Here is an 11,754-nt window from a genome sequence, read left to right on the forward strand (position 1 = left end):
GTGGGGTTGGGTAGGGGAAGGGGCGGGGGTAGATGGGGAGTTGGCCACCACTTCCAGTGGTCTGCCCACCCTCCCTTCCTTCTCCTCTCCATCTCTCCCTCCGCCCCTCCACTCCTTCTTCCTCCATCCCTTTGCCCCTCCTCCTTTTCTTCCCTCCCTTGAAGCTTTAGAGTCCCGCTCGCGCCTCCAGCTTTCAGGCTGCGCCCGCAGGGCGGGCGCCATGACGGGCATCTTAGGGCGCGTATCGCTGTGCAGGCTGTTGTGCAGCCTGCGGACTCGGGTCCCCAGTCTACTAGTGCGCCCCAGCTCAGGTGAGTCATCAGAGGGGGTTGGTGGGAGGCGCTTCTCAGCCTAGGTTAGCACTTGTGCTGAATGGGCAGCCTGGGGGGTGGGGCAGTGGGCCAGAGCCCAGTAGCGTAGCCCTCCTGACTCGCTGGGAAGCCTTGGGGCCCTGCGGGTCGAGGACCGGCGCGAGGAGATCTGGCTGTATGGGAAGGTGCATTGGGAGCAGAGCTCTCCGGGGTACAAGCCCGGGGCCAGCGTCCCACACACCTCCGCACCTTTGCCCTCCAACCCCGCAAGCCTCCTCCCCAGGTTGCCTCGGGGCAGGACTGGGAGCTCTGGAGCTGGAGGAAGCCAGAGGCGTAGTGGCCACATTGGGTAATGATGAAGGTCCCTGCTGACGTGGGGCTCCCTGAGCGGGGAGTCAATTTTCAGCAAATGAAAACCCCTCCCACGGAAACTGTCTTGGGGGCGTTTTCTCCAGGCCCTAAGTCTTCCTTGGCCGAACCTATTCGGGGCTCTGGAGTTCCTGTCTGTAACCGGTCCTCCACCCTAGCTGGGAGCCAGATGTGATGGTGTTCCCAACACTGGGAAGAGTGAATTGCCATCTTCCAAAGCCAGGTTAAACAGGAGTCCCCTAGGCACTGGGTTTGGGGAGACCAAACAAGCCAGGGTCTTCCCCCAGAGGGCCTCGTTCAACCCTGAAGGGATGTGGTGATCACCCACAGCACAGGTTTTGGTTAATTCTCCTCCTGGGGATGAGGAAAGGCAGCTGCAGATGCCCCAGGGACACTGGCCAGCCTCAACCCTACTCTCCTTTCTCCACCAGTTCTCTATTTAAAGGACTTTGCCAGACACCCAGGGTCTGGGCTCTTAAAATTTGACCGTGGATTCCATGCTGAGGGTTTGCGGAACTCTAGAAGTGGCCTGGGGCTGTTGGATGGTGTTGCAGCCTCTGGTCTCCTTGGCTGTTGTGGGGAGAGCTCAGTGCCCTCTCCCTGGGTCTGGAGCTGCTTGTCTTGAAATTCCACAGTGGTATAGAGTTCCTGCCTGGCCAATAGGTGTAAGAGGAGAAGCCCTGCAGATTCCCTTTTGTCCTGGTGTCCATGGCCTACCTGGTGGGGGGGATATACCACACTTCTCCCTGGTTGCCTGCTATTCCTTCACCTTAGACCCAGAAGGTAGGCTCAGGGTTCCTGGTGATATGGCAGGTGGAGGTTCAGGCAGTGTCTGTGCCATCACCCCCAAGGACAGGAGTCAAAAGGGAAGCCAAGAGTCATGCTTTCTTTCCAATGTGGCATCTCTGTGCCTTCCTGGGCCTCCGGGCTCTCTAAGATGCTTTCTCAGGGTATACCAGCTCCATCATGAGCAGCGCTTCTGTTCCTGCCTAGGAGGAGCCATAGTCCCTCGGACAGGTTGGAAGCCCCCAGGAATCCAGTGCCCTGGTTGTCACTGACAAGCAGCACCATACTGGGCAGTTCCTGCCATGGGCACCTCACTTCCCAGAGCTGCTCTGCTGAAGGCAGACACTGAAGCCCAGATGATGTTTGGGTCCTGGCAGGGGAACAGAGGTGGGATGTGAAAGGGTGAGGCAGCATCCTTGACCCCTCCTCTTCTAAAGGAGGGCCCTCCTGGACCCGGGAGCAGACCCTGGTGGCCGTGAAGCCAGATGGGGTGCAGCGGCGGCTTGTTGGGGATGTGATCCGGCGTTTTGAGAGGAGGGGCTTCAAGCTGGTGGGGATGAAGATGCTTCAGGTAACGGGCCTGTGGGTGTCCCTCAGGGTGCTAGGGGTAGGGCTTCTCACAGATCTCAGGACCTGAGCCCTTCATGTCGCAGCCCTGCTTCAGGAGGAGTGTCCTGTTGTTAGAAGTAGAAAGGGAGGGATGGAGAGGTGGTATCTGTCCTGCACCGCTGTGGTTGGCATACCAGCCCATGTGGGTGTTTTCTGCAAAGTCACTGCCCCAGTGCCCAGTGAGGTTGCCTCTCCAGAGGCTGCTTTCATTCTTTCCCCCAACACTGTCCAGGCTCCAGAGAGCGTCCTTGCTGAGCACTATTGTGACCTTCGGAGGAAGCCCTTCTACCCAGCCCTCATCAGCTACATGAGCTCCGGCCCTGTGGTGGCCATGGTATGGCCTGGTGGAGGGGATGGAGGGAGTACCCTGGACTGAGCCCAGCGCTGCCGAGCCCTTGGTGATCCCCACTTTTCCCAACCTTTATCTCTGTGCTGCAGGTCTGGGAAGGCCCCAATGTGGTCTGCACCTCAAGGGCTATGATAGGACACACTGACTCAGCTGAGGCTGCCCCTGGCACCATTCGAGGAGACTTCAGCTTCCACATTACCAGGTACAGGAGCTCTGACACATTCAGCCACAAGCTTATTGTCTTGCTGGATGAAAGTAAATCTAAAAGAGGCTTGTGATGGTGGGACATCGACCTATTTGCTAGTTTGCGGGAGATAAAGCATTCATTCCTTGTGTTGTGTGAGTACTCTGCCATCACTGTCGTTATCTGACTGTATGCTGCCAGATACCCCGGGGGAGGGCTGGCTGGTGGGAAAATGAGGCTCCCAGTAAGTCTGGGCTGGTCCACGAGGTTGTGGGTAACAGGCCAAGGCCAGGCTGGAAGCTGGTTTCCTAGCTCCCCCTCCCTTTCCCCTCTGCATAATCACCCGTCTTAGTCCTCTGGACAGGAGGGAATCGGCAGACCATTCTCAGGTCACCCAAGGTACATGTCGAAGCCTATACCTTACCTCTGCTACCTATCACCTGGCACAGGAACGTCATCCATGCCAGCAATTCTGTGGAGGAGGCCCAGAGGGAGATCCGGCTGTGGTTCCAGAGCAATGAGCTGGTGGACTGGGCAGACGAAGCCTATTGCAGCAGCCTCTACCCAGCCTGAGCCTCAGGATGCCCTCAGCTGCCCCAGCATCCACTCGGGACCAACTACCTCTGTCCAGAAGAACTTGAGCCCACCCTTGTGCTCTGCCTGTGTGTCTCAGACCACTTCCCTGTTTACCTTCCACCCCAGGCCAGATCAGCTGAGCCAACTTTACGTGCCTTTTGTATTCTGAGCCAGTAAGAGATTGGATCAAATCCTTTCTACACCACAATGCTAGACCACCTTTGGGGTGTCTCCAAAAATGGGTACTTTAACCTCCACTCCCCCAAAGGGAAGACATTAAAATTCACTGTGCTGTGCATGGGGGTGGAGTGCTTATTAAGACTGGGTACGGATGAGGCCTTTATGCAAAGGCCTTGTAAGCCGTTTGAGACTGGAGATGAAGCTTACCATCTCATAAACCCATAGGGGCTCAATAACTGTTGAACGTATGACTTTGGCAGAGGTCCCGAGACCTCCAACTTGAAATTTAGGGGAATCCAACCTGGGCCCTGAAGTTGGTGCTGTCCCCACCCTCAACTGGTCTGATTCTGCTGGAGGAGCCACCTGCTTTGGGCAGGAAGGAGTGACCAAGACCACCCTTAGGGCAAAGAGCCTGCTAACCATGGCCTTCCCCCTCTTCATGTCTTCCTGTGGCTGCCTGGTGTCCACCTGCTTTCATGTTGGCACTACATCTCACCCCTCGCTCCTGGTCCCCAGGTGTCCCTACTTACTTGTGACAGGTACTGGACACTGCACATCATTACACCTCCTGAGACTGACTTGATCCTTGTTTTATTTTTGTTTTCTTGACGATGGTTGCCCTGGTCCATGCCCTGATGTTTATCACTCTCTAAATGGGTCATTTTGGGAAATGGCACTGGGGCTGGACAAATGAAGCAAAGGCCTTTCTGTTTTCCACAGTTTTCCTGTGCTGGAGTCTCCTTACCTCCTTCTTTCTGATATTTATGCAACAAGAGGGAGGTGTCTGGGAGGTGAGGGTATATACATGGTGAACATTTCCCACAGCATTACTCAAACCAGGTGATTTGTTTTTTTTTAAAGGTTTCATTTATTCTTTAGAGAGGGGAAGGGAGGGAAACATAGATCAGTTGCCACTCCCATGCCCCAAACGGGAGACCCAGCCCACAACCGAGGCATGTGCTCTGACTGGGAATCAAACTAGCAACCCTACGGTTTGCAGGGCAGCACTCAATCCACTAAGCCACACTAGCCAGGGCCTATTTTATTAATTCATTTTTTTTAGAGAGAAGGGAGGAAGGGAGAGAAACATGTATAAGCTGCCTCTGCACACGCCCTGACCAGAATTCCAACCAGCGACCTTTTGCTTTGCCTGACTCCTGCCCAATCAACCGAGCCACATATGTCAGGGCAGCAGGTGTTCTAAATGCACAGCTGAGCCAGCAGCGGTGTGAGAGCCCAGCGGCTCTGCTGCCGGCCGCTACCCTGACCTTAACCCGGGAACCGAGTGTCTGCTGTGTCCAGCTGGTTCCAACCACGGCACCCAATCCTGTGGGAAGGACTTAGTCTCGTGTACAGTTTCTAGGACCGCGCACCTGGCAGCCACGGAAATCCGCCTGCAGAACTGCTGGTTCGGGAGCAGACCAACCAGCCGCGAGTCTCAGCAGGCCTTGCGGCCGCAGTGCGCAAAACATCCTGAAAGACGCGAGGAGGCCCCTGTGGGTGGGGCTAGCGGGGTGGTGGAGCAGGGCAACCGGAGCAGCTCGGAGGCAGCTGTGGGTGGGGCGTCCTGGGAGGAGCTGGGGCCTCTCCGGCCCCGGGCGGGGTGGGGAGGCGGCGAATGGGCGGGTTTTCCGCAAAACCCGGGCTCGGTGGGTGGCGGAGGTGACCTCACTAGAACGCTGCTAGCCCTGGTGGTGAGAGATTAGTACTCTGATCCTAAGCAGGTTCTTGTTGTCCTCGCCGCCGCGGGTCTGTGTCGAGCTCCACATGGCCCAGCCGCCGCCCGATGTCGATGAGGACGACTGTCTTCCTGAGTACCACCACTTCTTTTGCCCGGATCTGCTCCGGTGAGGGCCGAGTCCCGGCCTCTGTTCCGGGCGTCTCGAGAAGCGGTGTCAGGAACTGGGGGTGGCTGGGAGCGAGGCCGGACACTGGAGGAGCCCGGAGAGTGGGACCCGGGGTTCGGCATGCCCAAGTACTCCTACATTTTGATCTTTGCCCTGTTGAGAGCATGTTTTGTTCGTCTTGGCCAGTGCTGGTAATTCCTAATGGTATTCTGGAGGGTGGCAGTGAGGGGCAGGCAGAGAGCAAGGCTTGTACGTTTTGAAAACATTTACTCACATAATTGACAACTTTATGAACAGAGAATTTTAGGCTGAAATAGGATTTTCCAAAGACCCAGAAAGCCTAGGAATGCAGCACAGAAATCATTCACTTTCCTTGTTTAAATTTGATAAGAGCTGACTAGTTCATAGGGTTAAAGTTCTTCCAGAGCCGCAGCTTTCCCGTACTTTTCAGTTACCAAGGAAATCTATAAAGAGCCTCTTGTTTTCTTCCTCCAGGGACAAAGTTGCCTTCATCACAGGTGGTGGCTCTGGAATAGGGTTCCGAATTGCTGAGATTTTTATGCGGTGAGCACTGTTCTGTTTGCTCTGTCCCCTTATCCCACCCCAGCCCCACTACTGATTCTCACACCTCCCAGCTGGATCTTGGGATTCCTGGGCAAGATGCTGGTGGGGGTGGGAACCCCTCTAGGCAATGAACCATAGGAGAGCATCTGAAATGGGTCTAGTGCTGTCCCAGGGGAGGCAGGACTCTAGGCCCCTCTTCTAGAGGTTAGTGGGGACTGTGTGGCTCTGGTATCAGCACTCTCATTTATACAAAGGCGGGGTTCAACAGGTCGAGGTAAGTCTGTTGCAGAGGCCCCTGGGGCCTCGCTTAGCCAGGGCCATGGAGGGCCCTGCTGGACACAGAGCACAATGTCTATTGAGCTACAAGTTCTGTGGCCTTGGGCCCAGGTCAGCAACTTGTCACCCCAGTCCAGAGTTAGGCTGCAGCTGGGGGAGAGGAATCCTGTTGACATCCGTGGGACCCTCTCCGGTTTCTCTTGGACCCCTTTCTTTCATACCAGAGGAGTAAGTCCTGCTGGGTAAGATTTTGGGATTCATTCTTTATGTGTGAATTTGTTTTCCTAGCTGGTAGCTTCAGGCATGTTGCTTCTCTGAACAGAGCATAGCTAGTTGGTCAGGGTCATTTAGAGGAGCAGGTAGAACCTGCTGAGCAGGTAATAGCTGCAGTTGTCACCACTACCATAGCGAGGCTGGGTTTGTCAGGAGGTAAGGCAAGGCAGGTGCCCCTGGCGTCAGAATGGGCTCTCTGTCCTTCTCTCCGACATCAAAGGGAGAGAGGGCAGGGGCATATGTGGCTGTGCTGGGGGCCCCAGCAGGCCCCATACCAATCAATGTCTGGGCCCCAGCTGATGCTCACAGCTGCTTCGGTGCTATGCACATGGCGTTTGGGGCAGGTCCCATATCCTGGTACCAGAAAGGCTCTCCCAGAAACCCTGGGGGTGGGACTTATGGCACTCACCTGAAGTCCCACCATAGTGGCTCAGCCCTGCTTAGACCCCTGTGTCCTCTGCCAGCTGTACCTTTAGTCTCAGGTCAGGTGCTTCAGCCTGAGAGACCCTTGGGGGACGGGAGCTCTGCTTAGAGCTCTGGTCAGGAGCCCACCTAAGTGTGTCCCTTGCGCCTTGCCATCCTCATTCCTGCCCTCTGGATTTGCAGGCACGGCTGCCACACAGTCATCGCCAGCAGAAGCCTTCCGAGACTGTTGATGGTGAGGGGGTTTCTCCTGTGCCCACCCCATCCATGAGTGGCTGTGGAGACCCAGAGCCTGGGCCTGGAGGGTCCTGAGGCCCAGAGGATGTCGACACCAAAATCTGCTCCTCTTCCAAATTTTGAGCTTCAGTGGAAGTTGCCTCCTACGGACACCCCAGGATTTTTTTAAAATCTAAATATTGTGCCCTGTGAGGGACTGTCATGTTGAGTGGTACTGCCACCAAGAGAGATCTCTGAGAGCACCTGGGTTATAATAGTCGTCCACATGTCCCACATACCCAGGAGGAGAGTCTCACCACTGCCACAGTGGGTCTCTGGGCAGGGACTGGAAGCCAACTAGATTGTCCCGGAAGGTGATGTGGAGGGAGGAAATGGGCCCGTGGTGGAGGAGAGAGGTCCAATGTCTTAGAAATGTCCACTGGGGCAGCGGACCCAGGGAATTGCTGCACACCAGCTGCACCTCCCAGGACTGGAGTCCAGCAACAAACCCTAGCTTCCCAGCAGAACCTGTACACATACTCCTCGGATTCTTTTCTTTTTTTTAAAGAGAGCGGAAAAGATAGCGTGAACATTGATTTGCTGTTCTGCATATATATGCATTTATTGGTTGCTTCTTATACGTGCCCTGACCAGAGATTGAATGCGCAACCTCAGCGTATCAGGACGATACTCTGACCAACTGAGCTGCTTGGCGGGGCCCTTCTCATGTTCTGAAGGGTTGTTCCCTCCAGGCTGAGGCCACTTGGCCACTGCCCACCTCTTCTTTCTCTTCCTGTCTGGCTTCTAGGCTGCCAAAAAGCTGTCTGCTGCCACTGGCCAGCGGTGTCTCCCTTTATCTCTAGACGTTCGCGCTCCTCCAGCCATCATGACTGCTGTGGACCAGGCCCTGAAGGAGTTTGGGAAAATTGACATTCTCATAAACTGTGAGTCACTTCAAGTGAGGAGAGGGGTTTTCTGATGAGTCAGCAATCCCAGACCCTCCATCTTGGAGATCGCAGAACTTCTGTCCCAGGCTCCAGGCCACCGTCTCAGCCCAACTCTGCTCCTTCTGAGTCATTGCACTGTACACTTGGCTAAATCCGAGTCAGGGGCACTCTCAAGCCTTCTTCCCTGCCCACCTGGGACCACCCTGATGTCAGTCTGCTCTAACTTCCCAGGGCTCTAGCACCATTCATGTCTCCTTCCACCTTGCAGGTGCGGCTGGTAACTTCCTGTGCCCAGCCAGTGCATTGTCCTTCAATGCCTTCAAGACTGTGATGGACATCGACACCTTGGGCACATTCAATGTGTCTCATGTGCTTTATGAGAAGTTCTTCCGGGTGAGGGTTCTCTTGGCTGGGGCCTCCCCTCTTCTGGCATTCTGCTCACTGACACCCCTATCACATTATGTGTTACAGGATCATGGAGGAGTAATTGTGAATATCACAGCTACCTTGGGTACCCGTGGGCAGGTGCTCCAGTTGCATGCAGGCTCTGCCAAGGCGGCCGTGGGTATAGCACCCCATCTGGTCTGCTCTCCTGGGTTCCTTAGGGTTCCTCTCCAGCTCATCCCTGGAGGCCAGCAGTGTCTGAGTGGGTAGTGGAGAGGCCCAGCCCTGGACCTGAGTTCCCACCTCCACCTAGGTTGCCCCAGAAGGCAGAGCAGCCCTGCATTCTCCCTCATGCCTGTCTTCCTCCCTTGCAGATGCAATGACGCGGCACTTGGCTGTGGAGTGGGGTCCCCAGAACATCCGAGTCAACAGCCTTGCCCCTGGCCCTATCAGTGGCACGGAGGGGTTCCGGCGGCTAGTAGGTAAGGCTCTCAGGGAGAGCATGCCCCTTGGGGTGATCCTCTAGGCACAGGCCCCACAGTGCCTCCATGGGGTCCCTTCCCACCTGGTTGGAGCAAGCCTGGGACAAGTGCCAAGTTTTTATGGCTCCCTGGGGCTGGTAAAGAGTTTGTCCTCAGGTCAGGTGAGGGCCGTTTGTAGTTAGCACACAGCTGCAGTGGACTAATGATCAACCAGACTTGGGCAGCTATTCCCTTGAGGTAGAGGCCACAGGGCTGCTGGTCTTGATGTGTGAGTTGGACACAGAGTGGGGCTCCCATGGAAGCTTCCAGAACCTTGGCAGGGTGTACATCCAAAAGCCCTCTGCTGACTTCGTGGCAGTGTTACTCAGTCCCTGGCCTGTCCTCCACCAGGATGATTCTAGCAGGACCCACAACATTCTCAGGTGTGGTTTAGGGAAAGCTGGGCAAGGGAGGGTGGAGGGTCCTGGGGTCCTGGAACTCATGAGGGCTGACCTCCCAGGTGACTCCCAAGCCAGCAAGGTCCTGGCCAGCCCCCTGCAGAGGCTGGGGAACAAGACAGAGATCGCCCACAGTGTGCTCTACCTGGCCAGCCCTTTGGCATCCTACGTGACGGGGGCTCTGCTGGTGGTTGATGGTGGAATGTGGCTGACGCTCCCTAATGACATCAAGTTGCTGGCGGATTTTGCATCCTTCTCTGCTAAGCTCTAGGTGATGTGCCACTCATGCCTTTCGGGGGGGTCAGTTGTGTCCATGGCCCCCTTCCCCAGTCCCCTGCCTGGTGGGCTGAAGGTCACTCTCTGTGCCCTGATTCATTCGCCCTCAATCCCTTGGGCACATTTCTAGATGTGTCCTTCTGCACTTTGGGGCTTCCACTACCTTAATAGACCAGGCCATGTGTGGGGCAAGGCTGCGGAGTGGTCTTCTCGGGCGCCACCGGGAGGGGGTGCAGCCCAATAGAGCTACACCTTAGACCTCAGGGACGCCTGCAAACCAGGATGGGCACTGTTTGCCTGTAGCAGACTGGAGTGTCTTTCTCTTTGGGACCTCCCCTGGGTGACCCTCTCTGGAGGTCTGAGAGATGGCTGAGCCCATGGGGACAGGGGAAGGATGCCACTGCTCACTGTCTTCCCTTCCTCCCCACCAATCCCAGTAGTGCAGCCGCTGCATGAGGCCCACTTCCCCTGGTTTTCTAAGTAACAGCTGCCTCTGAGGAAGGCTGAGGCCCTGCCTGTGCCTCTGAACCCTTCTGTCCTCCGAACTTCCCGGGTCCCCAACGCACGGTAGTGGTGGGATGCTTTAGGACTTTGGCTGTCTCCTGTCCCATCTGAGGAGGTGTTATGGTGAAGGGGCACCCCAGGAGTTGATAGTTCAGTCACACTGTGAAGCAGGCTTTGGCAGTGTTCTCCCCACCCCCATCATCCTCCCCGGAGACAGGTTTGTGGGCACAGGTGGTGCTGAGAAGCCCACCTTCTGAGGCCCTCTGTGGTTTGGTTGCCATCAGACCCATTCTGACTCCCCGTGAGCGACCAGGCAGCTGAGGGGGTTGGGGGCAGGGAGCCTGGGCTGGTAAACCAGTAACTGGGGTGAGGGACACTCATCTAGGGGAGCTCTGGAAGAAGATAGGAGGGACTGCTGGTATCTGCCCCCCAAGGGGTACTCAAGGCTTGGCTGCCCATGGCCCTCTCCTGGCCATTTGTGGGTGCTGCCCAGGTGGCAAATATAGCCCTGTAGGCTATGTAGGAGACGGCCCTGGTGCCTTTCAGTCCTCTGTGACCTTGGTGTCTGCTGGCATTTCTAACAGGAGTGGGACAGCTGAAGCAAAGAAGGCATTCTGAAGGGGAGACTGGCCCGCAGCCTACTCCTGGGTTCCTAGGACCTGCCTCTCACCCAGCTGAGAGGTCCAAACCAGCCACCCCAGCAGAGCAGCTGAAGCGAAGACCGGCCCTTCCTCTGGGAACTGTGCTATATCCACATTGCCTTCCCATGGCCCCACCTCCTGTGCACGGGTGGGAGTGACCAAGCAATGAGGGCCAGCCTGCTGACCTGCCCACATCACACAGATGTCTGCCAGGGGGCAGTCGGCATTCCAGAGCTCCCTGGAGTGTGAGGGTGCAGACCACATGCTGGGATATGCCCCTCACCCCCTTCCCTAGGGTTAGGGGCAGTCCCACTTGCCTGTTCTGCCTAGCCCCAGCCTGTGTCCAGTAGGTGCCTCAAGGTTCAAGGCCCTCAAAACTGTAGGTCAGCCCACTGTAGGAAAGGTAGGTGGGCACATACCTTTCCTCCCTGCCTTGTTACCGCTCATTTATATAAGCACAGATCCTAGAGCTCTGCCAGAAAATGCAGTTCCTGCAAAAAATACTTTTACTGTAAGAACATCTATACAGCCCTGGCTGGTGTGACATAGTGGATTGAGCACCAGCCTGCGAACCAAAGGGTCGCCAGTTCCATTCCTGGTCAGGGCACATGCCTGGGTTGCAGGCCAGGTCCCCAGTGAGGGGTGCATGAGGGGCCACCCCACATTGATGTTTCTCCCTCTCTTTCTGTCTCCCCTTCTCTCTCTCTAAAAATAAATAAAATCTTAAAAAACACGTCTATTTATTAGAAATCGCAAAAGCTTTTAGAAAGAAAAAGGAAGATCACCGTGAAAAAGAATCACTGGTGATCTGGTCGTTACAGGTAAGGGGTTTGTTTCTTTGCTGTCTTTTTCCTGTGAAGAGTTCAGAAAAACGCTTTCTACCAAGCGCTTGAAGTCCTTTCCCATTCTGAGGGCTCTGGATCCCACCCTGAGGCAAGGAGAGGCTATCTGCCCCCCCCCCCCGGTGGTAGGGGGCCTTAACCCTGCAAGGTCCTTGTTTGTTCTCAGTTCCCACTGCCATTAGAGTGGCGAGCTCGAGCCTCACCCCAGATGGCCAAGTTCACCTCTGCAGGTGCAAAGGGACTGGCAGGGAAACCCCAGCACCATACCAGCTGGGAGA

General features: G+C 55.9%; 2 protein-coding genes across 3 annotated transcripts; both read left to right on the top strand.

The window, feature by feature from the left end:
- Positions 1-65: 65 nt before the first annotated feature.
- Positions 66-3,482, top strand: NME4 (NME/NM23 nucleoside diphosphate kinase 4). 2 transcript variants are annotated; one of them, XM_037157230.2, is made up of 5 exons: positions 66-311; positions 1,904-2,037; positions 2,308-2,409; positions 2,514-2,626; positions 3,058-3,482. In XM_037157230.2, exons 1-5 carry the CDS (start codon positions 221-223, stop codon positions 3,179-3,181), a joined length of 564 nt encoding a protein of 187 aa, XP_037013125.2. In that variant the 5' UTR covers positions 66-220; the 3' UTR covers positions 3,182-3,482. The 2 variants fall into 2 exon arrangements, with proteins under 2 accessions (XP_037013125.2, XP_053527583.1); XM_053671608.1 differs by lacking the exon at positions 66-311 and adding an exon at positions 425-903.
- Positions 3,483-4,998: 1,516 nt separating this feature from the next.
- Positions 4,999-11,368, top strand: DECR2 (2,4-dienoyl-CoA reductase 2). The gene is made up of 9 exons (XM_037157360.2): positions 4,999-5,211; positions 5,707-5,775; positions 6,931-6,982; positions 7,772-7,907; positions 8,179-8,303; positions 8,382-8,475; positions 8,669-8,776; positions 9,276-9,484; positions 10,578-11,368. Exons 1-8 carry the CDS (start codon positions 5,132-5,134, stop codon positions 9,482-9,484), a joined length of 873 nt encoding a protein of 290 aa, XP_037013255.1. The 5' UTR covers positions 4,999-5,131; the 3' UTR covers positions 10,578-11,368.
- Positions 11,369-11,754: the final 386 nt, after the last annotated feature.

Source organism: Artibeus jamaicensis, unplaced genomic scaffold (genome assembly GCF_021234435.1).
Source record: "Artibeus jamaicensis isolate MK-2021 breed Jamaican fruit bat unplaced genomic scaffold, CSHL_Jam_final contig_700, whole genome shotgun sequence".
Classification (NCBI taxonomy): domain Eukaryota; kingdom Metazoa; phylum Chordata; class Mammalia; order Chiroptera; family Phyllostomidae; genus Artibeus; species Artibeus jamaicensis.